The 27432-nt window shown below is 50.6% G+C and overlaps 2 protein-coding genes across 12 annotated transcripts in view; one reads left to right on the top strand and one right to left on the bottom strand.

Annotated features, from left to right (window-relative positions):
- The window catches only part of DENND1A (DENN domain containing 1A), a 147183-nt gene extending 138441 nt beyond the window's left edge, over window positions 1-8742 (top strand). For 3 of the 6 annotated variants that reach the window (XM_063174435.1, XM_063174434.1, XM_063174432.1), the window contains 3 exons: window positions 2465-2593; window positions 4820-5075; window positions 5921-8742. In XM_063174435.1, the coding sequence (XP_063030505.1) occupies window positions 2465-2593; window positions 4820-5075; window positions 5921-7201 (1666 nt within the window). In that variant the 3' untranslated portion in view covers window positions 7202-8742. The remainder of the gene's footprint in view (window positions 1-2464; window positions 2594-4819; window positions 5076-5920) is intronic. The other 3 variants (XM_063174438.1, XM_063174437.1, XM_063174436.1) reach the window with 1 other exon arrangement.
- A 1215-nt stretch (window positions 8743-9957) lies between these two features.
- CRB2 (crumbs cell polarity complex component 2) overlaps window positions 9958-27432 on the bottom strand; it is a 54566-nt gene continuing 37091 nt past the window's right edge. For 4 of the 6 annotated variants that reach the window (XM_063174431.1, XM_063174429.1, XM_063174430.1 and 1 more), the window contains 7 exons: window positions 20364-21302; window positions 19047-19603; window positions 18039-18204; window positions 16777-17644; window positions 15891-16007; window positions 15291-15417; window positions 12287-13454 (listed from right to left, as the gene is read on the bottom strand). In XM_063174431.1, the coding sequence (XP_063030501.1) occupies window positions 13227-13454; window positions 15291-15417; window positions 15891-16007; window positions 16777-17644; window positions 18039-18204; window positions 19047-19603; window positions 20364-21302 (3002 nt within the window). In that variant the 3' untranslated portion in view covers window positions 12287-13226. Of the gene's footprint in view, window positions 13455-15290; window positions 15418-15890; window positions 16008-16776; window positions 17645-18038; window positions 18205-19046; window positions 19604-20363; window positions 21303-27432 lie in introns of all 6 variants that reach the window. The other 2 variants (XM_063174427.1, XM_063174428.1) reach the window with 2 other exon arrangements.

The raw sequence follows: 27432 nt of genomic DNA, 5'->3' as shown, positions 1-27432 counted from the left end.
TGTGGTTTGCCAAGTTAGTGCACTCTGATCAGCCTCTTCAGTGAAAGTTTTCAGGTTTTGGAGGTTTGTTAATTTCTTTGTTGTTTTGGTTTGCACTTTTCTTTCAAGGAAATTGTCAGTTCCAGCCCTGCAGCTGCAGTGTTCTTGCCAGGCTGTAGCTGGAGGATGCAGAGCTGGTTATTTGACAGTGATGGCCGAAGGGGCTGTGTCTGACTAGAGTGCATGAACAGGACCGTGATGTCTGAGTGAGCTCTGTGGTGAGGGTTTCTAGGGCTTCACTTTGCACAGTACCAGCAAATTTATCCCCCCTTTAGCTGTGCCAGTGAAGGAGGAATGTTCCAAATCATCTGTGCTGCCCCAGCCCACTACTCCTGGACAGAAGGTGTTGGTTTCCAGTGTCTCACTTGTGCATACCAGTACAGGCATGTTCTGTTGCCTCAGGGAGGCTTTTTCAGGCACTTTCACTAATGTCACTTATCCCTTGCAAAGATGACAAGGGGTGTGTGTTACAGACTCCTGACTGTGCCTGAGTGGAGTTAGCAGTAGGCCCTCAGGGGTGACCCTGGCCAGGGAACGGATGCTGTGAGCTGTGGATGCTCTGAGCTGAGATGTTCTGAACTTGCCAGCACAGCCCAAACATACTGGAAGGGCATCAGTGCATGGACAGCTCTTTGCAGCCGTGCCAGGGTAGGGGCACACTCTGTCTTTGGCCTAAACTGAACGGTGATTTCTCCCTTGCACAGGGGTATTTGTGCATTTTACAGTGGAATTTGGTTGCCCTCTTGTGGAGCAGATGCAGCTCCTGCAACAAGCCATGCTGGCCCTGCTCAGAGGCTGTGGGGATTTTTAAACTAAAAGCGTTTTTTTAATATTTAATCTGATGACTCACTGCATTTAGGTGGAGGATAATTGAATAAATTTAACATTTATGTGTGTTCCTATGGAGGATTCTGCATGTTTGGCTTCAAAAGCTGTTGACATCCCAGTGTTGCTCTCTGCTAACGTGTATCTTCAATTCCTGCCACTATCAGACAGCAGATAAACATAAACACGAATGGTAAACATTGTACCAATGCTGGAAATATATTGTATTTTAATTATTTTATTTGGGTGTAGTTTATTGCTTCTAGTTTTAGTAAGTCTTTACATCTCAGCTTTCACAAGATACAGAATTTTCATGACAAGTCCATACACCCCTTTGTACCATAATCTCAATATTCAGGAAAAAGCAATACCATAATAAAATAAACAAAACTAATTTTCTTATAACCAGAACATCCTTTAAAATTATTACAGAATTCTCCTTACTAATTCCCGTACCCTGCACTCCCATTTTCTATATATTTTCTTTTCTATCTCAAGTACGTTTAGGTGTCAATTAAATTTGAAATATCTACATTTGTCAGCATTTCATTTTTGGCCAGCGTGATGTGCTGCTGATTTGTCCATGCATCCTGACACATGAAAAAGCTCCTGAGATGCAGATCTTCCTCATTAAAACGGAGCCCCCGCTCCGCGCTGCTGCCGGCGCCGTGGAGCGCGTCCCGTCCGCGCGGCGCCGGGGCTGACCGGGACTTACCGAGCGCTGGCAGCCCCGGGGCACGGGCACGGGATTTACCGAGCGCTGGCAGCCCCGGGGCACGGGCACGGGGCGGCACCGGGGGCCTCTGTGCCCCCACCTCCTTCCCCTGCCCATCTGTTACAGAAGGAGAGGGGGAAGAAAGCAAGGCACTGGCTTTAACTGGAATAATGCAGAGTGTGATTTACCACTACTGGCCACAGCCACTGCCACCTGTGAGAGACTTTTTATTAAGTAGCTCTGACCTGACTGTGAGTGAACATGCATTGGCAGTGGCAGCTCAAGCCCTCTTGGGCTGTTGGTTGCAGCATCCAACTTCTCTTTTCCTGCCCTCGTCTTTAAGAACTGATTCTCAGTTAATGCTGAGGAAAGGAGCACATACACCTTACTTGGCAAACTGCATTTCATACCAATCCTTGGACAGCTGAGGTTTTAGTCTAGAGTGAAGCAGTTTCAAATGTGAAAAATAGATACAAGAAGGAGCTGGTGCCCTGGAGTCAGCTCCTCTTGTGCATCAGAGTAAATGTCTGTAAAGCAGAGAGGGAGATCTAATGTTTGTCAGAGCTCAGAGAGCCCGAGGAGCAGAGCTGTCTGAGGAGCAGCGAGGTGCCCAGCTCTGTAGGGAACGTGGTGGGGAAAGGGGGTTCCTGTACTGTCCCCTGCACTGTGGGGTGGCTGCGGTCCCTTCCCTTGGGCACCCTACAGTGGCCTGCGCTTGGCACAGGGGCTTTGTTCTGTGCCTGGGCAGCAGAGCTCAGTTCCCTGCCCAGCTCTGCTGTGCAGTCAGTCAGGCTCAGGATGATCTGGGTCTCTGGAGCCCTGGTTTCTCTCCTCAGGAGCTGTCACTGTGACTCCATAACTTCCTTTTCTCTTCCTGTTCCCCAGCCTCGTAAAGCCCATGCGACACTATACAGTCTTTCTCTCTGAGGACTCCTCTGATGATGAATTTCAGCAGGAAGAGGATCCTGTCTCTGGCTTCTCTGAAAACTTTTTCTTCTCTGCTCCTTTCGAATGGTCTATCCTTCACTCTTTTGCTGTGTCCATGCCAGTTTCCAGCAGTGGGGTTTGCATTGCCCAGGGCACCTGCTTCTGTACTGGGATTTGGAAATGCTCCTGGGGTCTCTGTACCATGCTTGATGAATGACCAACATTTCTCCTGCTTGTCTGTCTTGATGTTGAGCAGCATGAAGAAGCATCCTCCTGCATGAAACACTGCAGCACCACACAGCTTATGGGCTTCCATTGACTCGAGCTCTGTGGGATGTCACCCTTCCATTTGTCCTTTGTTCCAACACGCTGCTTGTCCTGTCCAAACCTTTCACCATTCATTCTTGTGTGGTGTTACTGTGCTTTTGGGTTGTCCTGTGAGCCTTGTTCCAGTGCAGTTACCAGCCTTTTCCTGTGTCACCTGTTTGATCCCAGCCTGTCTGGCCTGTCAGGTATCACATCCCTGCAGGTGTCCTCTGATGGCATTGAGTAAAATCTGACAATTACACAAGAAGCAGGAAGTTTGTTTGGTCAGTTTGTATCCAGCTTTTGGATTTGTAACTTGTACCTTCCCAAGGCTCTGTAACTCTGTCTTGAAAGACTGTGTAGAGCAGCTGTGCCAGAACTGCTCACTGATGCTGTGGCTGGAGGGTTCTGCTCCTGCCCACAGTGCCTGTGGCAGGGGAAGGAGCACGGCCTGCCCAGGGTGCCCGTGTGAGGTGAGGGGAGCCCTGCCAGCCGTGGGTTCAGCTGCGCTAAATCCCTCTTGCTGCCTATTTGAATATCCCAATCCCCGCAGGCAGCTCTGAGCTGAGCCCTCACTGAATGTCAGCAGAGGATTTGTTATTTCCTAACCTCGCCTGCTTGAGGATTTCTAGGGGATGAAAGGTAGATAAATTGCATGGAGTTGCACTCATTCCTGTAACTGCAGCCACTGATTTGAGCACTGGAAGAGGGGCCAGGCTGCTGTGAGCTGCTGCTTCAGAAATGCACATGGTGCCACAGGCAGGCAGCTCCGGGCTGGGAGATGGACGGTGCCAGTCCCAGCTGAGCAGCTGAAGCCTGGCAGGGTAAGACCAGGCTGGAGGAGGAGGCTGCCAGTGGGACAGAGAGGTCTGCAGCTGCTGAAATCCATTGTGTGCTGCAGACACAGGTTCAGAGGCTGACAGGGAAGGAATCTGACTGCAGCCAGGTGGGATGGGGGGGATCAGTAGAAAAGGGCCAGGAAATGTTTCCACACTCCTGTTTGGAGTGGAGAGACCAGTTTTGTTTTCAGATATCCCTTGGGGGCTTGCAGGGTGACCCAGAGTGATGTGAGATTGCCCTGAGGCCATGTGCTGTCACTGTCTGCCCTGTACCTGCAGTGTCCCTGTCCTGCTGGGGCTCAGTGCCTGCTCTGTGTGTGCTGGGGAGGGAAGCAGGCTGGGCTCTCTGAATTTGCATGATATAGATGTATTATGATAAAATATGGAAAAGGGAGAAGGGTTCTTCCATAGGATGTGTTTTTGCAGGTCTCACAAATATTTTCTTTTAATTGAAAGCTTGTTTAAATGCCACAGTACAACTGGCTGCCAGTCAAGTGCCAATCCCCACAGTCATGTGTGGCACTTGTTGTCATTAATTGGATGCACATTGTGCTGCTGTTCTCTGTACACACACCAAAATGCAAATGTGCTGGTTCCATTTTTTGCTGAGGTATGTGCAAGAGAAGCATCCTGCTAACTCAGCCTTGGCTGGTAATGTAAAGGAGGTGTCTCCATAATGGATTGTGGTGTTTCTTGATAAGATGACACCAATGAAATCATTGGAACCTGCACAGTGCTCCCAATTATTGCAGGAAAACACTGAGTTATGTTGTGTGCTGAGTTAGCTTGAAACCCAAGGATGTCAGAGCCTGCAAACACAGGGTACAGAGGCCGTGCCCAGCCCGAGGGAGCCCAGACAGTCAGCATGGGGAGCTGGTGTCCCACTGTCCCTGGTCTGAGAACTCCCCCCTCAGCCTGGCTGTGCCTGCATGACCACAGCTTCCCTCTGAGCACCTCCCACTCGGCTCTTGCCCTTCTGAGCACCCTCGGGTGCTGGGTCCCCTTCTGCATGGCCCCTGCCCACCGCCTGCTCTGCATGGGGAGCTCTCTGAGCTATATTTGCCACTGGGGAGCTCTTTGTAACTCATCCAGCTCCTTAGGAAATTGCGTCCAGAACAAAGAATGAGCAATGTGGTGATTTGCAATGTGATTTTTGGTTGTGTGGCAGGCCTCAGCCGTACCGGGCGCTGAAGGAGTCGGACAGTGCCGATGGGGAGGACGTGGGCAGCCCGGAGAGAGCCAGGGAGCCGCTGCCTCTGAGCCCTCTGCTCTCCAGCAAGGCCTCAGAAGTCAACCTCCTGGAAGACATCTTCCCCAGCTTGGAAGTAGAAGGCCAGCCCCAGCCCCTGAGCCAGGCCAAGAGCCTGGAGGACCTGCGGACACCCAAGGAGGAGCCAGAGCAGCGCTGCTCCTTTGAATACCAGGTCGGGGGGGCTTCCTGTGCCCTGGGGGTGGCACAGAGCTCATTCTGAGCATCTTTTTCATATTATTGGGTAGATCCTAATAATAATCATCATTGTCATCATCATCATCATCTGTTTTCCAGGGATTTGCTTATGTGTTTCAGAATTAATTTCTGAATTAAGAAATGGCTTAAATGGGACTCAGTGATAAGTGTTTCCTCTGAAGCCTTTGCTTCTAAAGGAGGGGATATTTGCCCTCTTCCTCAGAATCTGTTTGTCCCATGGCCATCACACAGAGTTATCTTTGAAGTTGATGATTGACAGTGAGAATGAATAGTTGGTAATTTTCAGGTCCCCTGCAAACTTTTTTTCTTTTAATCTGGCTATTTTGGTCTAAGCATCATTTAAACAATCTCCCTCTGAAGAAACGGGATGTTTGTGACGGAACATTGCTCAGAAAGTGTTAAACTAAAGCAGACTCCAAGATCTTCATCTGACATTAAAGAAGCAAATGTCATTTCTACTTTATAATAATATTGATTTTAGTGTTACATTCAGATATTTCATTTGTCAACTTATTCCATGCAGCAATTAAGGCTTCTCAGCTTCTGTGCCTTGGACACAGGTTGTGTGCTCCTTACTGGGCTGTGACAGATGCACACCATGTGCCAGCTGAACAACCCCGTGGCAGCAGAGCTGGAATTGGAGCTGCAGAGTCCTGGCTGGTTCCTGGCCACACGCTGTTGTCCCTCTGCACTGGTCAGCCTGGGGACTGATCCTCTTCCCTCACAGCAGCCTGAACTCACTTCCTGCTCTGTCTTGTGAGGACATCAGTTAGAGTTAATGCTTGTTCTTCTCTCTTGCAGAGAATGGATCTTGGTGTGTCTGAGAGGAACAGGATTGTGCCAAGCATGAAGCTGTCCCACCCTTACAACAAGCTGTGGAGTATGGGCCATGATGATATGGCTATTCCCACCAAATATTCCCAAAGCTCACCAGAAAGACCCTTGGCTGCCCTGGGTAACATGCCCCCCATCTCCAGGAGACCCCAGAGCAGAGACAGTGGTCTGGCTCCTGCAGAAAAGGACGAATCCAATCCTGCCATTCAAGGGAACATCACCATTCCTAGGCCCCAGGGAAGAAAGACTCCAGAACTGGGGATCGTGCCACCACCACCAGCACCCAGGGCTTCCAAGCACCAGGCTCCAGCCGGGTCAGCGGAAATCCTCACCCCTCAGGGGCGCGGCCACTTGGTTTCAGATCTTATCCCCGAGCCCTTTGGGGCTGTGTCCTTAAAGCCCGAAGTGCAGCAGTCTGTGGGTTGCTCCTCCCGCCCATCACAGCTGCTGTGCGGCGCTGCCGGCAGCGCTGGGGTGCTGCAGCCCGAGCGGGTGAAGGCAGAGGGCGCCGGCAACGAGAGCGAGCTCCTGCTGAGCCTGCTGGACCCGCTGAGAACCACGGCCTGGCCGGCCAGGGCCCCGCAGGGCTCGGCCCCCGCGCCCGCCTTCGGGGCCCTGCCCAGTGACTTCGTGCCTCCTGCAGCTGCAGCGTTTGCCCAGCCCCTGGGCTATCCTGCCCCAGCTCCACCGCCTTTTCTGCAGCCCTCCCCCAATCCGTTCACCCAGACACTGCCAGGAGCCCTTCCGGTGTCACTGGTCAGAGCCCCCAGGGGCTCCTTTACCCCCTCCCTAGGTCATGCCTACAGCTCCAGCTTCATAACCCCCACTGCCGCCTTCTACCCAGCACAGAGACCTCAGCCCCCCATGGCCACGCTCTCCATGCCAAACCTGTTCAGCCAGGCTCCAGCTGTGCCAGCAGCTGGCTCCTTGCTCCTGCAGAGCCACAGCCCTTCTCCCACCAGCTCCCTCCAGCCAGTGTGTCTGGGTGCTCCCCCCAAACCCCGAACGTTACAGGTGGGCCAGCCCAGCACAAAGGTAGATCCCAAACAAGCCCTGGCTCTTCTGGCCAGTGAACCCCCTCTGGTCCCTGCCAGGCCAGCCAAGGGCTTGGAGTCAGTGTTACTGTCCTCAAAATCTGAGGAGACAAAAGATCCATTTGAAGATCTGTTAAAAAAGACCAAGCAGGACGTGTCACCCACACCAGGTAAGGTGGAGCAGCTCAGAAAGCGATGGGAAACCTTTGAGTGACACACCACATGGCCTTGGTGTCCTTTTGGAAGTGACAGAGGGATTTTTTGGTTTTTTTGAGCCAGCATAAAACCAAGCATTTCTTTTAAGGAAGGCTGAGCCAGGACTGCCGCAGGACCATCGCTGAGCTGCAACTCAACACGAGAGCTTTTTGCCCACAGGTCAGAGTCCCCCAGTCCCTGGCACTGCTCTCACTCCCCGCCACTGAACCCTGGGATCCCTGCACTGACCAAAGCCTGAGGGGAGGTGGGTTGGGTTGGGGTGGGTTGGGATTTCCACACACAGCTTTTCAGGCAGCACTACTGATGCACAAGTTACTCCCTCCCTGTATTTTTGGTCCTTGGCACACCCGGAGCTTGACACAGCCCACTCTGCTGGGGTTCACTCCTGCCTCTGGGAACGGACGTCAGTTTTTCTGGCATTACACAGAAATACAACCTTTTGTTCCCACATGCAAAGTGCAGCAAACCAGCCCACAAGTCACTGAACTGCTGCCTTGGTTTCTGTTTGTGCTCATTGAACCCCAGCCGCTCCTGGAGCTGTGCTGTCACATGGACTTTGGTGGCACTTTTGACTCCCCCCCCCACCCCAAACACCAACAGCCAGGGCAGAGTTGTCACAGGCCTGGAAACCACAGCACAGAGCAGCTGTTCAGGGATTGGTCCTGCATCTCTGTTGGGAAACTGGAAACACCAGCAATTGTTTTCATTTTTTTTGACTTTGTTTTTGTTAAATACATCAGAAAATAGAGGCCATAAAGAGTATCCTAGTTCTTATATATGTGTATCTTAATATTATCTATCAATATTATAAATTGCAGTATATGAATGGAATGTAACAATATCTTACATCTTACTTGATTATTACAATGAAGAGCAAAAGTGTGGGGCAAGGAGGTTCCCAGCTCCTGAGTGCAGGGGAAGGCCGGTGTGCTGGGGCTGAGGGCAGGGCGTGTCCTGCAGGGGGATCTGGGCTCTGTGGGGCCTCGGGCTGGCCCCGCCAGGCACCGAGCGCAGGGGAGGCTCAGCTGGGTGTTCTGAGCCCCCTCTGGCTTCTCCAGACATTTCACACAGCCCTCAGCATCCCTGGGAAAGCTGCTGTCTCTGATCATTTCTGTTTCACTTCAGTGGTGCTTTTTTGGTTTGTTTTGTCTGGGCACACTCTGGTGTAAAACCTGTCACTCTCGCAGAGGGAATCACATCACCATTGAGCCTTTGATAAAGGAAATCATCTTGGACACATGGGGAAATTCTTGTAAAGCTTTATCTGATTTCCAATGTATCTATTTTATTCATGTTATCTTGGAAGTTTTCTTACTCTGGGGAATGGGAATGGCTGTCTCTGTGTTCGAGTCTGGGCAGTACAAAAGAAAAATAATATCTGAAATGCTGCCGGTTTTGGGAAGACCACAGTATTCCAGGAATATTCTGTTTCTGTACAGTGCTGTTCCTCTGGCAAGCCATTCACTTGGATTTGTATTTTCTTTTTGTGTTGAAAGACAGATGGGTTTAGTATTGAATAGTAAAATATTTAAAGTCTAAGATACCAGTTCCATTTTATTTGGATCAAGGATAGAGTTCAGAATAAGAATGTTATATGTAATTCAGTCTGGCATTTCAGAGCTCCTTTGCAATGAGCTGGATGATAAAACTGTCTGGCTTATGGTGGGTGTGAAAGGGCACTGGACAATCCTGCCTGTGCAAGCAGGGCTCCACAGGCCCTGTTTAAACTCAGTAATGTCACACAGTGACCACACACTGAGGAGCCCAGCACAGATGCCTTAAACCTCTCAGGAAATTCTGTCCCACTGCAGTTCATTTCCATCTCTGGTTACTTTGCTCATATTATGGATCATTTGGTAAGTCAGTTTTGGGGCACTGAAGAGTATTAACGCCCATTTATTCACCCTTCACTTTATTTAGCACCTCTGAGATCCAGGAGGACAAGGGGTTTGTGACTTCCCTCATTTCTGAAGCAGGGTTTGCAAGCGGAGACCTTTTTAGGGGTTTCTTGTAACATAGGAATTGAACTATCCCTAGGACAGCATTTAGGGATTTTTTGTCTTATTTAAACTCAGGAATGCCTAACACGATTCATTCCTGATAGTGCCAGGTATAAACAGTTTGTTTTTCTGAACCAGTTCTGGTTCATCCCTAGAAGGAATTTGGAAGCTTTTATTAATCCAGTATAAAAAGTGCTCCTGGTCTTACTCGTCAGTGACTTTATACTTGACTTTTCCATGTTCCTGTACTTGCCCTGTGTTTGGTATCGCTTTGCTTATTTACAGCTGCTTCCTGCCATAAGAAATGAGTTTATTTTAAAAACAAACAGACAAGACAAGCCTCTTCGAAGTTTGTGGTGCATCTGCTGCTGCACAAGAGGTGAAACCATTTCTGTATTTTGTTCACTCCGGGTGGAGGCTTCAGAGTCCCTTTTCCCCCCATTCCCATCTCTTTATTGCCCATAAAGTCAGGAATTAATGGTGAAATGCAGCTCAGTGAGGTGAGCAGAGAGCAGAGCTTTCCCAGCTCCCTCCCTTGGTGTTCAGCAGCTCTGTCCTGCTGCTGGGCAAAGCTCTGCACCCTGGCCTGTGCTCACAGCTCTGGGCTGGGGACAAATCATCACAAAATGAATCCTTTAACCATGAAGAGCCATCAAAGTTTGCAGCTGTGCAGGGGGTGTGGCACAGACCATGGTCAGCCATCCAGACAGAAAGGTGTTCTTTGGGGAAAAACAGTCACAAGTCAACAACTGGGTCTGGTTTAAACCAAATTTTACTGTAAATTTCTTTTGAAGGACATTCTAATTATTTACAAATTATAAAATTTACAATTAAAAAAGAAATCAAGATCATAATCATTAACTACAGCAAGTCCAGTTTTGTGAAAAAATATATTCAAAAATTAAATATCAAAAGAAAGTTAAGTTCATTATTGAAAAAAAACAAAACCACCTTCCATAAATTATTTTGCAGAAATGCTCAAGACACTGACAGGGTATTTGAACACCTTGGCTAACACTGGCTTTGGGTGCTCGGGCTGCAGCCCTGAGGAGCTGCTGGGGCACGGCCGGACCTGCCGGGGCTCCAGGGCCTGGTTTGTTCCTGCAGGGGTGGCAGGAGCTGCTGGGGCAGCTCTGGGGCTGGGGCTCTGCTCCATCCTGCTGCTGCCTCGTTTCTGTGCAGACACCACAGGGGGAGTGCAGCAAAAAGGCAGAAGCAGCACCTGCCCTGGGATGCTGGGGCAGAGGTGGCAGAGAGCCCCTGAGTCCCCCTGAGGTTACTGCAGGCCTTTGCCTGACAGCACAGGGGCCCCGGGGCTGTGCCCACCCCTGCTCCCTTCCCTCAGCCCAGGGAGGAATTCCCCCCTGTCCTGGCACAGCTCTGCTGCCCTGGAGCCTCCTGTGCACAGGAAAACCCCCCTCACCTGCCCCCAAAGCCCCAGTGCCACAAGGGGACCGGGCAGTGCCACTGGCTCTGTTCCCAAAGCCTGCTGGGCCTCCCAAAAGAGCAGCTGGAGAATGCCCAGAGCAAAGCATGACAGAACAGTGCCAGCAGAGTCACTGCTGATGAACACAGGAAAGCAGCCACAGCTCCCACTTGCAGCCAGGGCATCCCTGGCACTGCCAGACACAGCTGGGATCTCACCTTTGCCTCTTCTCCACTGCTAGAGGGAACGTGATCTTACTGACAAAATATTGTCTGTCTCCCACTCCTGTTTTTTTCTGTTTTCTAAAACTTTCATTTTTCTATCAGCAGCCACCTGTTGCAGAGACCTGTTCTTACACAGACACACCTGTTCTTAAACTAACACATGTGAGCAGTAGTTCCAGACCCCTCCCTTTGCTTGGAATTACAGAAATATTTACAGCTACAGTAGAAAAAAAATCCCAGAGCAGGCCAGAATAAACAGCATTTTCTTGTGGCAATGAGCTAAGGCAGGCAGGTTCCCACCCTGATTTTTAATAGTATTTTGGACATTAAAAAGCAGACACTGTTCTAAAATATTCCTTATTGACAGTTGTTGTGATTGTCCTGAAACACTAATGACTTTAGGCCTTACCTGGCCTGCTGTGCTGCATTTCCTTCCACAGTCTCTGCCACATTATGCTAAAGAAGAAACAGCACATTCAACAGCTACAACAGTAACACAGGAGAAGCAAAGCCACAAAATCAAACCCCTGTTAGTGCAGTGGGAAGCAGAAGCTGTGTCACTTACACCAACCCTTGTTTGGGTTAAAAGATTGGCTAACTAAATTCCACTCTCCTGTACCAGCAAGCCCAAACCTGTCAGTCCAGAGAGGTCACCTCTAGAACTCTTTCTTTCTCCCCTCCTCACCCCAGCAGGTACCACCTGATGCTCTCACAAGGGTCAGTTCCATGGTCAAAGCTGCTTGGGAGTGGTGGAACTGGCTCACACATGAAAACGTCCTCCTTTCACAAAAGTTAAACTGGCACTGCAGGATCAGAAAGGCACTTCAGATATTCCTGTGGTTTGGTCTGGTCTCAGGGAAAGCTCCAGCAGCCATGTCCAGCTCAGCCCAGTGGGACTTACTGCCATGCCAGCCCTGGCCCACCTGGAATGGCAGCAGCAGCTCTAGGAAGGAATTCCCAGCACTCACTCAGCTGGCTTAGCCTTGCAGAGGAGTCACAGGTATGTGTCTTTTTGAAAAAACCTTATTATTCACATTATTTCTGAATGCAGTGGTTTCACTCCCATTCACTGGACCTGCCTCAGGGAGGTTTTCCTGCTGCCTGCAGGAGCAGGGGCCCAGCAGGCTCTGGCTGTGCCACAGCCCTACCTTCTGTCTGGTTCCGTGTCCCCGCTGTGCCACAGCCACTGCTCCCTCCTGGCCCTCAGCAGTGGGGTTTCTGCTCCCCAGTGCTGCCGCTTTCAGGGCCAGAGCAGTTTGCTAGGAATGCTCTGTGGGCTGATTGCAGGCACAGTGCCCGAGGCTGTGCAGAGCTGTGTGCCCCCACCCCAGCGTGACCCCAGCTCAGATCAGCCGCTCGGTCGGGGGCATCTTGATCACGTTCCACATTTCCACTCGGGCCCCGTCCTTCTCCTGCCGGCTCGGGCTGTAGGTTCCCTGAGTCGCTCTCCTCCTCTTCATGGCAATCGCCGTGGCTGCGGCCAGCGCGAGGAGCAGGGCAGCCCCCGCAGCCCCGACTGCTCCCACCACCGAGGAGTGGCTGAGGTGCGCCCACACTCGCTGCTGTGGTAGAACAGGCAGTTACTCAGAGCTTCCACCAGGACGCAGCTGCACTTCACACCCGTCAGCCCCCAGCGCTCCCTCAGCTGTGCTGTGCTGTCCCTGTCCCGCGGAGCCCAGGGAATGCACAGGAGGCTGTGACCTTTCTGCTCCCCTGTCCCCTCCATGCACACCCAAAGTCCAGCATGTGGCAGCTCCAGCACTGGCCCAAACCCCCGGAGTCCTGCCTGTCCCTTCCCTGCACGGTACCCATGGGAATGTCTAACAGCACCAGGGCATTCAGTACTGATTGATACAAGGATTTTGATCATTCCTGACAATTCCCTGCAACACAGGGCTGTCACAGGGAGGTCACAGCTGCTGTTGCTGTTGAAGACTCTGAAAACCTCACACACCTGAGCTGAGACATTCTGAATGTTTTTCAGCTGTTGACAAACCAGAGCAGAATACACAAACCAGCCTCGACCTTCCCAACTCCTGAGTGGGACTCAGGGAGCTGAACCTGCACAGGTGCCTCGGTCACCCTGCCTTGGAAAGCAGATTGAATGTGCCTCTCCTGCCTGGGAGGGGACAGGAGCCAGAGCCACTTCAGCTCCTGCTGAGATGAGCGATGGCAGCCCGGGGCAGGGCACAGGGGGGCAGAGGCTCCCTTGGAGCCGCTGAGTGCAGCAGCGCCAGCCCAGCCGGCCGCGATGTCCGTTCTCGGTGAGCGGCCTTAGGGGAACGGGGAGGGGCTGCATCTGCTGCTGCCAGGGCTGGAAGAGCTCCAGGTGCAGGCAGAGCTTGCAGCTGCAGGTCCTGGGCACGGCAGGGCCTAGATTAGGCGCTCTTCGGGTGGCACCTTTAGGACACTGTCCATCTCCAGCCGAGCTCCTGCCACCTCCTGCTGGCTCGGGCTGTACGTCCCCTCGGACTGGCGCCTCTTCCTTGCCGTGAGAACCATGAATATGAGAGCAATACTGAGGAGCAGCACAGAGCCACAGGCTACAGGGACAGCTACTTCAATTAGTGGGGAGGGGAAGAGAGCACCTGGAGTCCCTTTCTGTAAAAGAAATTAATGGAGAAACAATGAAACCCCAGTGGTTACAATACCTGCAATAACTGACCAAAATGGTCGGATTAGAGAGAAAAAGGTTTTTAGAAAAGCAAAAAATGGCACTTTTTCACAGCAAGACAGCCCCTTAAGATGTAAATGCCAGTTCACTCAGCATCTACAGTGGGAGTCTTCAAAGGTGCCTTCTTATCCATATCAGACTAAAATACACAGGTGGCACTGGCAAAGTTGTCACCAGTGTTGCAAAACAAAACCAAAAAAAACACATAACAAAAAAACAACCAAAACAACAAACAAAAAACCAAAAACCTTTAAAATAAATGCAGAGTAATGTGAATTTTCAGTAACCCAAAAAAACTTCCCCAGGCAGGGGAATGATACTTAAAAAAAGTTCAATGATGCCTTAATGCCTGTAATGGCAAAGCAGAGAATTGATTAAGCTGTTAAACTGTGAAACAGAATTGCAGAACTTGCAGCAAGAAGGGGAAGATGTTGAAGAGGTCAGGACATGGATGTGAGATGAAGATGATAAAAAGCCCAAGTACTGAGGAGAGAATTCTGGTGGAATCAAGGATGGCATGGAGGACACCAACATAACTAAAACAACTGTGGAATTTTTGTCATGAAACAAAGTTTTAAAATTACAGTAAGTTTAAAAATAAGATATTTCTTATTGCTGTCAGTGGTATTGGCCACTTTACAGCTAAAACCAAAATAATTCAAGCTGGATCATTTACAGTTTTTTGATGCCATTCAGTCTGTGCTCATGTCACAGAGCAAAGAAGGAACATTCCCAGGGGATCTAGACGCCCTTCTGCCCTTTCCAAATGCCTGGAGTGCAGGTGGATTCCCCGAGCCTGTCCAAAGCCGAGTGCTGTGCAGGGTTAGTTCCAGAGCATGCAGGTTAGTCCTGCACCACCAGGGCCCAGCAGGGGCCCCCGGAGCTGCTGCTGTGGGAGCAGAGAGCAAAGGGAGCTCAGCTGAGCTCCAGCTGTCCCTGGTGGAAACGAGCACCATCCCCAGCCCCACCAGGGGGGAGGGAGGGAATGGAAAGAGTGAAGAAAAACAAGGGGAGGGTGATGAAAATGAATACAAGGAATCCACAGAAATGTCCTGGGACAGAGGAGATAGAGATGCCTGAAGGAGTCTGTGCATGCAAACTGGAAATGTCAGGGTGACCTTGGCACGTGCATTAGAGCCCGGGGTAACAGCAACAGCAGCAAACCCCGCCTGGCACAGAGCCCTTTCCATGCAGGATGGGTTAGTACATTCCCAGGTTACCCAAAAAGCTGCCTGTCCATGCAACAGCTTCACAGAGAAAGCACGGGTAGGGATCCCACCTCCCCCCAGGAAGGATCCCAGCCCCACCCCAAACACTTGGGTTATGCACACAGGATGGGCAGCTCAGGGACAGGACTCAGCTTTTCACACAGACTGAACCACTCTCGGCCTGACTTTATCCAACCTCCCTTCTCCAAGCATCCATTTCTACTCAGATGATCTTTGCAGAGGGCAGGTGTTTAGTAACTTATCCAAAATAAAACACCAAATGAAATTCCACTCTCCAGGAACCTGGGTCAACTGCAGGAGTTGGATTTCTGTCCAAAGAGTTGTGAAATCTATGGAGATGTGGAGAGACAGCCCCAAAAGCCATATGGCAGCACATGCAGGTACTGAGGAGCATTTACTGCAATTATTTATGTGCTGGAGACCAATAAGCAGCAGCACTGCAGAGAAAAGAACCCACTGAGGACTGCCCAGCTGTGCTTTAGGCAGGGCAGAGCAGGAAGGGCCCAGCAGAGTGCAGGGCCAGGCAGTGCTTACGTTGATGTCGCAGCGCTCGCCGGTGAAGCTGGCGCTGCACACGCACTCGTATCTGTTCTCTGAGTCCTGGCACGTGCCTCCGTTCTGGCACGGGTTCGGCTCACACTCGTTTATGTTGATTTGACAGCTGCAAGAGAAGAGTGTATTAGAATTGTCTTATATATTCCTGTGCCATAGAACACAAGATCATCCAGTCTAAAAAAGCCTCTTTTGTTTGAAAAGCACCCATTGCAGCTTCTCCAGGTGCCTTCTCTGGAGTCAAACTACCTGAAATTCTCCCCTGGTCACACCAACCCTCCTGTTGTGGTTTTCTATGGGACTGAGGCCAGCACGGGTCTCCAGCACAGCCCAGTGTGCTTGAAAAACCTTGGAAGCAGTTCTCACTGCAAAAACTGGTGTTGGCAGCTGGATGATCTGAAGCTTCCCTCTGCTCCAAGCAACAGCTCGTGTTCCCATTAGGAGCAGCTGTTTGACTGGCACAGGGACGTGGAGGAGGCCATTAGGAGCAGCTGTTTGACTGGCACAGGGACATGGAGGAGGCCATTAGGAGCAGCTGTTTGACTGGCACAGGGACATGGAGGAGGGTGAAGCAGCACTTACTTCCTTCCAGTGAAGCCGGGCCTGCAGGAGCAGTTGGCTCCCCAGCTCTCGGTGATGCACCTGCCACCGTTCAAGCAGGTGAAGTTCTTGCCACACTGCTGAGGGGGGAACGGCCACCTGGGGAGAGCAAGGGACAGCCTTAAAGCACTCAGGTTCTGGGGAAGGGCAGTGTTCTGGGGCTCAGGGGGAATGGGGCCATAAACACAATGCTTGGTGTTTCTAGGAAGGAGTTTGACATAAGTGAAAAAGGGAATAGTCTCAGAAATCATCTGTAACATCAGAGTATTCCCTTGGATCATGCCCTGGGAAGAGACCAGAGCTCTCAGTACTCAGACAGGCCTGTTCTTGCTAATGAAAATATAGGCAGGGACAGGACACTGCTGGAACAGTACAGCCAGGCCCCAGGAAGGATAATGCCAGTACCAGGTAACTGTCCCAGCATGCAGCAGGAACAACAGGAAAATCATCCTGGATAGATCAGATAACTGAAATGCAACCATGTCAGTATTTAACTTCATGTTCCATTTGAACTGGCACAAGATGTTTTGTTTTAAATCAGCACAGGAATATGGCAGAGGGGAATCAAGTCATAGAGAAGATGGGAATGCTAGAGGGAAATGACAGGCCAGAGTATGTGCCCTTCAACCAGCTCTGAAAGGTAGCATGGGAAAAACCACATCAAAAGGAAGGATCCTTATCCTGTACGAGGCTGAACCCCTGTCAGTGAGGGTTTGGACCTGGGCAGCACCTTCCAAGTCACAGCAGAATTTGGGTTCTTTGCTACAAGATGCTTGCAATGAAAAATTTTCCCGAAGTGTCACAAAGTAAAAGTGCAGTTTATCTGGAGGCTCCCCTGCCCCTGTATGAAAGCAGCCCGGGCACTTACTCGCAGCGAGGTCCGGAGTACTGCGGGGGGCACCTGCAGGAGTACCCGTACACGCCGTCCACGCAGGTGGCCCCGTTCAGGCACTGGTGCCGCACGCAGTCGTCCACGTTGATGTCGCACCTCTTCCCGATGAAGCCGCGGAAGCACTCGCACTGGAAATCTGCCACGGCGTCCACGCAGTCCCCGTGGACGCAGGGGCTGGGCTGGCAGTCGTCGATGTTGGCCTCGCAGCGCGGCCCCGCCCAGCCCGCGCTGCAGCCGCAGCCGAAGGCATCGAACAGGTCCTGGCAGGTGCCGCCGTTGAGGCAGGGGCTGGAGGCGCACACGTCGGCCCCGGAGCAGCCCAGGCGGACGCTGCCCGGGCCGGCCCGCAGGAACTGCTCGGCCTGCGGGTACGGCTGCTGGGGCGGGAAGGGCAGGAAGAGCCCCCCGATCTGCACCCGGCCCAGGCAGCCGGTGAAATTCTCGGCCAGAACGACCGAGGCGTTGTTCTTGAGGAAGTCGAGGTTGCCGGCGCTTCCCGGCAGGGTCACGTTCACCGAGCCGTCCCAGCGGAGCAGCCACCGCGAGGAGAGCGCGGCTGGCTCCTCCATGGACACGGACACGCTGTGCCAGGCCCCGTCCGCGACCGCCTGCGGGCTCACGAAGCTCACACCCTCGATGCTGTTCCCACTCCTGATGTCAACAAGCAGGGAGGAATTCCTAATGGCTACCTGGAGGGAATCCACCTCTTCCACAGCCCGAAGCAAAACAGCATCTTCATCTCTGGTTCTGAATTCCACGTGGAGGCTGCTCAGAGTTCTGGTCACTGATGTGTTGGTGGTAAATTCAATGGCAGCATAACTATTGAATGTTGCATTAGCCAGACCTATAAATAAAAGGGGAGAGCATGAGGGATTTCAAAGACAGTTGGTGTCCTGTTTGAGCCAGACCAATGGCACACCCCTGGCAGTTCTCTCCCTAAGAACCCCTAAGCTTAGTGTGAGCAGGATTACAGGCGAGCTGCTGGCAGCCTTAAAGCTCTTCCTGTTTACAACTGCACCTCCTGTAGTAACATCCAGCTCTTAGGCAGCAATTTTTACTCCTCAGCTGTGCTCTGTCACACCCAGGGCAAGCTCACAGAGCCCAGGCTGCCTGGGCACCACTCCATGTCCTCCTTGCAGCATTTGTTTGTATTGTTTTCAACAGCACAAACTGGGAACATTGATTATAGACAGGGAATGCGCGGGGGGATTTTACACAAGCAAGAGAACAGAACTTACACACATATCCTGCCACAACGTCTGTGCAGGTGGTGCCTTCAGGACATGGGTCACTTTCACACCAGACTTTCTCTTCACAAAATTTCCCAGTGAAATTTGCTGGACAGCTGCAATGGAAATCATTCCAAGTGACAATGCATCTGCCACCATTCTGACATGGCTCAGACTGAAAAACAAAACAGGGGAATTTAGGGGCAGAGTAATTCATCTTGAGGTCTAAGAGACTTTGGTAGAATTGTGAAGATGAGCACAAGCAGCATTTGAATCAAGAGAGGAGAGAAATGGAACAATGACTCAAGAGCACTGAGGGAAGCACAAGGGTCTCTGTACAAGAAACTCCCGAGCTCCTGCTCCCCCCCTGTGCACAGCACTGACCAACGGGAATCCAGCAATTTGGCAAAGAACAAGACACAAAAGCACAGGTGAGGAACAGATTAAACAAACTGTGATGCTCCCAAGAGGCTCCCGAAGTTCTGTCCCCAGAAGGACACCCCTGACACCACAGCTGTGACAACACTTCAGAGCACCATAAGCAGGAAGGGCGAGATTGGGGGGTCAGGCCTCCCCATCAGCAAGTGTGGCACAGAGGAGAGCCAGGCTCTGATCCAAGGGCACATGGAGACAGCTCCTTCAGCCTCTGCTGTTGAAATGGCAGACTCCTGGGGAAGAGGTTGTTGTGCAACTGGAACAGGATGAAGGGAGGGGCTGGCAAGATTACATGGTAGGGAAGGGAGTCTGGAACCCATGTGGGCTCAGCAAAGTGGAGATGGGCAGCACAAAAGCCACTGCCCAAGTTCTAAAAGCACAAAAACTACAGGGGAGCTTGAGAAAACTCAGTGCTTAAATCATATGCAGTATACTGAGTGAGGTGGGAGCACAGAGAACCATGTGTTCTTCAATACATCAGAAACGTCCTTTTTCTGGTATCAGCAACAGTCAGACTTGTGTGTAATAACAGAACTCCAGCAAACCCTGCACACACAGAGACAAACACCACACAGCACATACCTGGCAGGTGTCATCAGAGATGCAGCCATTCACAAGGTTTCCAGTTTGAGTCCTATTGAGTTCCTGTGGCACACTGTTGTTCTCCACCTGGAAAAACTCTATCTGGTGGCTGTTGAGTTGGATGTCCTGCAAACAGCCCTTGAAGTAGCCCCCCCAGAGCTCAGCACTGTCGGGGTTCGGGTGCCCCCCAATGAACAGCTCAGAGCCAGCTCCCAGGGCTTGTGCTGGCAGCTGCCCCAGCTCCACCAGCGTGTCTGACTGCAGAGCACCAACAGAGCCTCCCTGGAAGGACAGGGCTATCAAACGTCTTCTCCCATCAACCACATTCCCTGGAAAGGTCACAGTGTCCGTGGGGGACGTCTCTATGCTCAGCTGGCCGTCCCTCAGGTACAGGGTGAGGCAGGGGCCTGGCCCATTGCAGGCCTGCAGTAACAAACCATCGGGCTTCCGGCTCCGCAGGAAAAACGAGAGGTTGAAGTCTGCCCCAAGGCTGTCAGAAAGGGCAAAAGAGGCAAAGCTGGTGGAATTCTCTAGGCCAAATGTTGCTGCTGGGCGCTCTGGAAGAGAAAAGAAACAAACTTCAGCTCAGAGATAAAGGGAATGCAGCCAGCATGGGGATGCAGTTCCTTAGGAATAGGGCAAAGATCTCTACTCAATGTTTTCCACATGTGCCAGGGTAATGATGCTCCTCCCCACAGGTATGTGACACTAAGAAGAAGGTGAATATGTCCTTGCTTCCTCTGGAGGACACAAATTCAAGTATCCAAGTAGCATGAGAGTGAAACAAGTCTAGCAGAGCCCTTGCCAATCCAGCAAATTTACTCAAGGACTTTCGAGATACAGAGTTGCTTTTAAAATTTGTAAATTTAGTAACAGCAGTACATGTCATACTTAGGGCTCAGAAGAGTTGAAAAAAGCTCCAATACTAATACAAGCCTTACAGGAGCAAAAAATGCAAATAGATATGATTTTAACTCAAAATTGTCAAAGAGCTTCCTTCAACAAAGCAATATATTCCTATTCATCCTCAACTCAGAAGCTCAAGATCAACTTTTCACAGTAAAACAACTTCCCTGCTCCCCTGCATTCACACAGATCTGTTAAAAGGTGATGTCAGAGCCTATGGCTCTACCAGGAATAACCTGCACCACAAAACTGACAGTCATTTGTGCAGGAGCAAACAACAGGAAAGAAAATCCACAGAGGCTTTTGCTTTATTTTTCCCCCCGGTCAAACAGAAAGTCCTGTTTTCAGAGCTGACATCCAAGCTCCTCCAGTACCTGTGGAGCTGGCAGGTGTCAATCCCATGGCACTTACCATATGAGCAAGCTGGGCCTCCATAGGGCCTGGCACAGTCACACCTGAAGGTGGCCCAGAGGTCCACACAGAGCCCTCCGTGGAAGCAGGGCTGGGACAGGCACCACTCGGTGCGGTCGCAGCCCGGCCTCGCCGGGGACGGCTCCCCCAGGGGCAGATCCGCCGGCAGCACGGCCTCGGCGTCCACCTGCAGGTCCTCCAGGCAGCCCACAAAGCCTTGCTGGCTCCCTGTGTTGTTGGCCATTGGACCCTCAGCACCTCCAATATACAGATTCAGGAAGGCTTGTGGGATCACAGCAGTGCTGGGTGGGACAGGAGAGCTCTGCAGGCAGAGCCCGGCCTCACAAGAGCCGTGCCAGAGCTTCAGCTGCACCGTACTGTGCACGACAACTTCCACTTTGTGCCACTGGCCATCGTCCACTCTGAGCCCCTTCAGGAGCAGCGGGTACCCAACACCCTCCCTCTTCAGCTCTGCGCGCAGGACGCCATCCAGGAGCTCCAGGAACAAGTACTCAGCTTCACGGCCTCGGTAAAAAAGGACGGCGCTGGGCAGAGTGGTTCGGAAGCGGAGGGACACGCTGGCCCCTGCCGTGCCCCTCCTGCTCTCACTGTCCTCGGGCAGCTCAATGAGGAGATACCCTCTGGAAGCAAAGGAAAACGTTGTTGGTGTGGAGCACGTGGCATCATAGAATCCAGGCTGGCACTGGCACAGGTGGCCGTGGCTCTCAGCTCGGTACGTTGGGATGCACAAGGCCTCGTTCTGGCAGTCGTGAGTCTGGCACCCAGTGAGCTGCACAGAGCAGTTCTTCCCTCCCCACGTAATGCCATCCTGGCCAGGGGCACAGTGGCAGGAATAGTCAGCAATGCCATCCTCACACACAGCTCCATTCTTGCAGGGACCCTCCTCACACTCATTGATGTTAACAGCACATTCCACACCTGCAAAAGAGATTTAGAGATGGGATCTCACCTGGGACTGGGACACCCTGCCCCGTTCTCTCCAGGGAGCAGCTGCCAGCAAGGAGCCCCACACTCACTCACAGGCTCCTGCTCATGATGCAAGAGCAAGAAACCCAAACTTCTGTGTCCTCCCAGGTGCTATTTATTTATAGAGCTTTGGCCTGTCAGCCCAAATCCCCCCACCAACTGCTGTCCTGGCCCAATGGCCCAAGCTCAATGTGCAAAAGGTATGAAAGGACTAAAACAGCACAGACAAGGAATTTATGCTTTTTTCTTAATAGATTAGGTATGTTGAAAGGCCAGGTAGGTCTGTAGATCTGACTGGAGCATGTTCCAGGCACCAGTGTTGCAGACAGCAGTAAAATGGGAAGTTACTGGAAAGCCTCAGTTAAAAAAATCCAATTCCAAGACGACCCACCAGTTGTAAAACTCACAAACCCCAATTCATCAAAACAGCAAACACAACATGCTCCACAGGCACTCTGCCATGCTGGCACTAAGCTGATTTCAGCTCAGCCCAGTCCTGCACAAATGAACTGGGTGAGGTCCTGCACTGCCGCTGTCTCCTGGCAGCACATGGATCCCAGTGGGGCTCAAGTAAATTACCAAATCTGGCTAATGGAAATCTGCTGTCATTTTCCTGAGCATCCCAGACTGACAGAGGAGCCCTGAACCAGTTCACTTTATCTAGCCTATAACATCGGTTTTCACTAATCTTCAGAGACAGTCCCACAGATAAACCAAGCATGGATTATCCCAATCTAATAGCATTACACCCGATCCAGCCAGCAAGCACAACGAGGGCAGCAGGAAGAAAAAGAAGGAATTCACACACAAAGGAGGGGAATCAAAACACAAAGGACATTTGTAAAGAAAAGCCACCAGATAGAATGTGCATGTCAAAGAGATTAGAGAGCTGCCTGGGCACAGAGATGAGGGGAGATGGGGCACTAGGAGCACTGGAGCTGGACTTGATGTGTGATTAAAAATAAAAACAGCAAAGATACAGGTTCTTGAATATTTGCAGTGATGGTTTGTCCCCTGAGCTCTGCAGACAAATGAGCAGCAGCTTCCAGCTCCAAACTGATTGTGCCAGTGTAGGGACAGAGCTCTGGGAAGCATTGAAAGAGAGATGCACTTTGCAGATGTGCCAGAGCTGTTCTGTAAGAAACAGTATCTTCAGCACAGCCCTCTTCCTCTTACTGTTGGGCTTGCTCAGCAGAGGAACAGCAGGGACAGAATTGAGATTGCAGCACAAAGCTACGAAGGAAATGTGTGGGAATAAATAGAGCATAAGGGACATCACTGGGTTTGGGAGAAGATGGGGTGGGTTTTCTTGGGCTCTCCAAGCTGCAGGAGGCAAGTGTGCAGTCAGATTGAAGGGGAGAGGCTGTTGAATAAGGAAAGAGGTTTGGTACAGTCCCAAATCCTAGAGATGCTGCTGTTTCAGATCAGAGTTGCTGATATTTACCAAGACAATGAGAGGAAGATAACATTGGTTTGGATAACAAAAGGAGAGATGCCGTGAATTTCTGCATTTCTGAGAAGGCTGGGAGGCAGGAGGGGCCCATTTTCCCATTCCACATTCCCAGCCTGAGCAGGTCTCAGCTCTCACGCAGCAGGAGCTCCTGCCTGGCTGTTCCTGCCCCCAGCCCCCCACACCAGGTGGGATGGGAGTCCCCTGGGTGGGTGCACAGCCCCAAGCTGGGGCTGATTAAACACCAGGCTTTCCCAAGGGATGCAGCTGGTTTGATTTCTTAGATTATTTGTTTGAAATGGGTGAAAAGTAGATTGCACAAGAGTTCTAAAAATCTGGCTAATGACAATTTTTTTCCTGGAAGATTTAGTAAGCAGTTATCTGGAGTTACATCACTGCAGTTTCCAAAAGTACAGATCATTTCCTGGACATCTCTTATTGCAATCTTCTCCAAGACATGGACAGTTGTTTCTTTGCAGACCCACTGGGAAGTAGATATTAAGAAGTTGTTCAACACTAATTGTTTTTTTTCTAAGAGCAGCACAGGCATCCCTCTTCAGGTTTATTTAAAAAAATAAACAGGGGGATGTGAGTCTGTTCAACAAAAACAAGTAACAAAACCAAGTTATTCTTGTAAACAAGTAGTACTTTCCTGTGTTTGCTCTAAATTTCATAGCTGAAATGTTTACTTTTATCTGAGCCATCAATAGTAAAACAACCAATCTGATTCATTACACCATTAGGAGACTTTCAAAGGTTTAATGAGTTCCTTATCTAGTTAAAGACTAACAATAGCAAAGCAGTGGAACTTGTTATCTGACAATCAGACAAGTGGTATCTAAAAGGCTGCTATCTGGAGTCAAGGATTTCAAACATTCCCCTAATCCAGCAGTGTCTGAGGTAACAGCCCCAAGCCACCAACCCACAGGGACCGGGTCAGAAACTCTCAGAAGCGGCTGAGTTTTCACAGCCTCCAGAATATTCAAATATTCAAATACAAATCCTTCCCCACGTTCAGGGTGTTACCGCTGTGGTGGGAATAGTTCTGTTTTGTAGATGCAAGTGGGATTAAATCCACACAGCTCAGCACTGCCTGAATGGAGGCAATGATTTACTGGCTGCTATTAATAAGCAAAGAGTCATTATATACAGTCTAAGAATCATATACGTCAACAGATACATAAAATGTTAAAAGAATAAGCACAAATGAAGTGAAATATTCTAATTTAGCTGTCAGATATCAAAAAACCTTGAAGGACAAGGTCTATTCCTTGAAACACGGGAGTTCAGCAGGGCTGCCCGGCCAGCACCGCCTTGCCCTCTCCGTAAGGCAGCTGAATTCCTAACCACCTTTCCCTGCTGCATCCTAATTAGGGATTGTATTATGATTATCAAAAGGAAAAAGGAGGGGAGGGAGAGGGGGTAGGCAGAGCATTAGCCGCCACAAACGGACCCCGACACAATGATATTTGCACAATTACTGCCATTTCCATGGCAACCCCGGCTCTGCCGCTCGGGGCGCGGAGCGGGAGGAGCTGCGGAGGGCTCTGACCACCGAAGGGCTCGTCCTGAGCCACAGCCACAAACCCACTCTCCACAAGGCAGCTTTCAATCCATACAGAAAATGAAAACTGCAAAACATCGGTAAAAGCAAAACCAGCGTTCCCCAGAAGTAGCCGGGAGGCACCTGTGTGTCTGCAGAGCTCACCCGGAGGTGAGGGGCACAGAGCCGGTGCCTCGGGGGCTCTGACGCTGCCCCACAAGGCACAGCTGCAGCACGGCGACTGTGGAGCTGCCAGGCAGACCCGTGCAACAAAGAAATTCCTCGCCTTAAAGTTTCCAAAGCAAAACTTTAGGTCTCTTCAAAATAAAAACATTCTTCCTTTCTAGTCAATTCTGGTTCCTCCTGATGCCCCCAGGCAGCACTCAGCACACAGCCAGCCCCCTGCCCTGGGCAGGCACACGCACCATCAGGACACACTGCAAGCACCGTACACATCTCATTACCTGCCAGCAGAACAATTCCCCTCAGGATCACGCCAATCAGCACAGATTTCATGGCCGACTCCTTGTGGACATTGGTGACAGTAAAGGGAAAAAAAATGGGGGTGAAGGGGGGGAGGGATGACAAAAAAGGCCGGGCTGGCAGGGCCGTGTGTGCAGGCGCTGGCTGGTGCCAGTCCCACGAGAAGGGATTGGAGCGGGGGAGCAGAGCCCTGCCCTGCCCAGGTCTAATCCAGCCCGGCTCTGACCCTCCCAGCTGGCCCCTGTCCGTGCTGACACCAGGAATGTGTGCTCCAGCATATTGCTGCTCCCTGCCTCCTGCAGTGCCCAGCAGTGCCCACAGCCTCAGCTCAGCAGGGCACAGGCAGGAGACAATCCCCTGCCCCTGCTGCACTCCAGGTGAGCTGCCAGAGTCCCTGAATGAGGCCAAAATGTTCTTTCCATAGGCTAAGCCAAAACGCTGCATTTCCACCATTGTGCAATACCTAAACCACAGGAACAAGGGGAGTTCCGAATGCAGAGTGAACCCGGGCCCTGCTGCACATTCATTAGTGAGGGAATAATCAGGGTCCATCAGGCAGTTTTCCTTCTCCCTGTTCCCTGTTCCAGTGATCTGTGAGCACAGACATTTCCACTCTGCTGTATTCACTAAGAAAAGTCTCAGGTTTTAATGACCATGGTCTGTTTCCCTGAAGTCAAACTGGATGGAAAGAAATTCCCTGCATTATGCTGAATGTACGGGTTCAGACACAGCAGTACACAATCAAAACTCTCTCTTTCCTCATTAGCCACCTTACTAAATTGGCTGCTGCAGTCTCCTTTTTCCTCTGTGGTTCTGGGGTTTGTTTTTATTTTGTTTTTTAATATAGCTACTTTCATATTACAAAATTTCTGGAGACAGAGTTGTATTTTTGCGTTGTAAGGACCCAGAGAAGTTTCTTATTTCTGTGAAGAAATGTTATCTGAGAGCCTTTCCCCAAACTTGGAGTCTCTGTATCAATGTCAGGTCCAAGCAAACAAAGCCTCCCACATGTCACTGTCTGGAATCTCCATGAGCAGTATCACTAAGATATTTTAAAAAGCGTTCCAACAACTCCCCTTGCCATTTCACTTCTGTAATTTTACTCAATCCAAACATGCCAGTCACTTTTACAGATACTTGAAGTGGGAGGGATAATGGTGAGTGTTTGTTTGGAGTCAAAACTTCTCGGACAGCCACAGACCTGTGCACACACAGACCTATCCCAGCACAGATTGGGAACATAATCTCTGTTAGCTACTCTGACCCTTCTGTTATTGCTCAGGAGAAAACAAACAGGCAGTTGTGCACATTCAGCCACTACTGCAACAATAAAGTGTAACAACTGTGAAGACTACAGAACATTCAATGCCTTCCAAAAGATGCCTGTTTTGGTTTATGCACCCACACATTTATCTCCACATACACACACAGAGTCTACCTGGACACTACTGCCCGGAAATCCATCACACCCCACTGCACCCAGCACAGATTCTGCTCTCACCTGGCACCAGGCACAAGCAGGCTCTGGACTGCAGCACTCACAGCCTTCTGATCAGATGACAGGGAAGTCAAAAGGTCTGATTAACATGGAGCTGTGATCCAGCAGGGAGAAGAAACGTGGAGCGGAAGGGAAGGGAAGGGGGGGAGCCTCACCAAGTGCTCCTAGCTCCCTTCAGCTATATTTACCAAAAGGGATTTGGTTGAAGGTGGAACAGGCCTCTAATCTCTTTACTATCTTAACCTTTTAGCTGCCCTTGCTCTAGAGGTGCCGTCTCTAAAACAAATCTGACTTAAGAAATACCTGCACAAAAAAATTACATCTATCCAAAGGTGGTTAGAAGGAAGAAGCATCTCCCATTTATTTCCCGACCCATGACCCAGGAATTCAAGCCCATTTGATCTGGGCTGGCGCCCTTACAGAGTCACCATTTATAGCTGCTGCACAGAAGGTTTCTATTTCTTCAAGGAGACAGACATATGGCTGAACAAAGTGAGATGGTCAATAAGCTCTCCAATTATGCCGGGACACATTCACACCACATCACCTTCTGATTCCTCATGAAAGTACAAGTGTTCCTCAGCCACGTGCAGAAGAGCTCAGAATGTTCCCATGATCACAAGGTGCCAGTGCCCGGGGCTGGGTGGCTGCGATGGCAGGGGCTGCCCAGTGCCACAGTGCCTGCTGCAGGACACAGCCTCCTCTGCCTCAGCACAGCTCAGGACGTTTAAAAGTTTTTAAAGAGTGAATGATCCAAACTTCAGTGATAACATTTTTGCAGGTTAAAAATCAGTGCCCATGTCAAATGAAGGTACCTGTCTTTTTCTCATCCTGGCCTAACCTATTGCCTAATAAGTACCTGATGGACTGAAACCATTTCTGAAAAAAAATTAATTCAGAATTCATTTTGTTGGATTTCTTTTCCCCCTAAAAGACAGACCTTTCCTAATATGCTTTGTCTCTTGACCACAGTTGCCATCATTTCCAAGAGCATGCAAGATTCCCTCTCCTTTGCACTTCATTTAGTACCCACGAAATCTTTTGATTTGCATTTTCTGTATCCCCTCAGGGTACCTATATCCTCTGCTAAAGCACAAACCATGTGCTG

Source organism: Melospiza melodia, chromosome 22 (genome assembly GCF_035770615.1).
Source record: "Melospiza melodia melodia isolate bMelMel2 chromosome 22, bMelMel2.pri, whole genome shotgun sequence".
Classification (NCBI taxonomy): domain Eukaryota; kingdom Metazoa; phylum Chordata; class Aves; order Passeriformes; family Passerellidae; genus Melospiza; species Melospiza melodia.
Note: the sequence above shows the minus strand (reverse complement) of the source record. Positions and strands in the feature narration are given on the sequence as shown.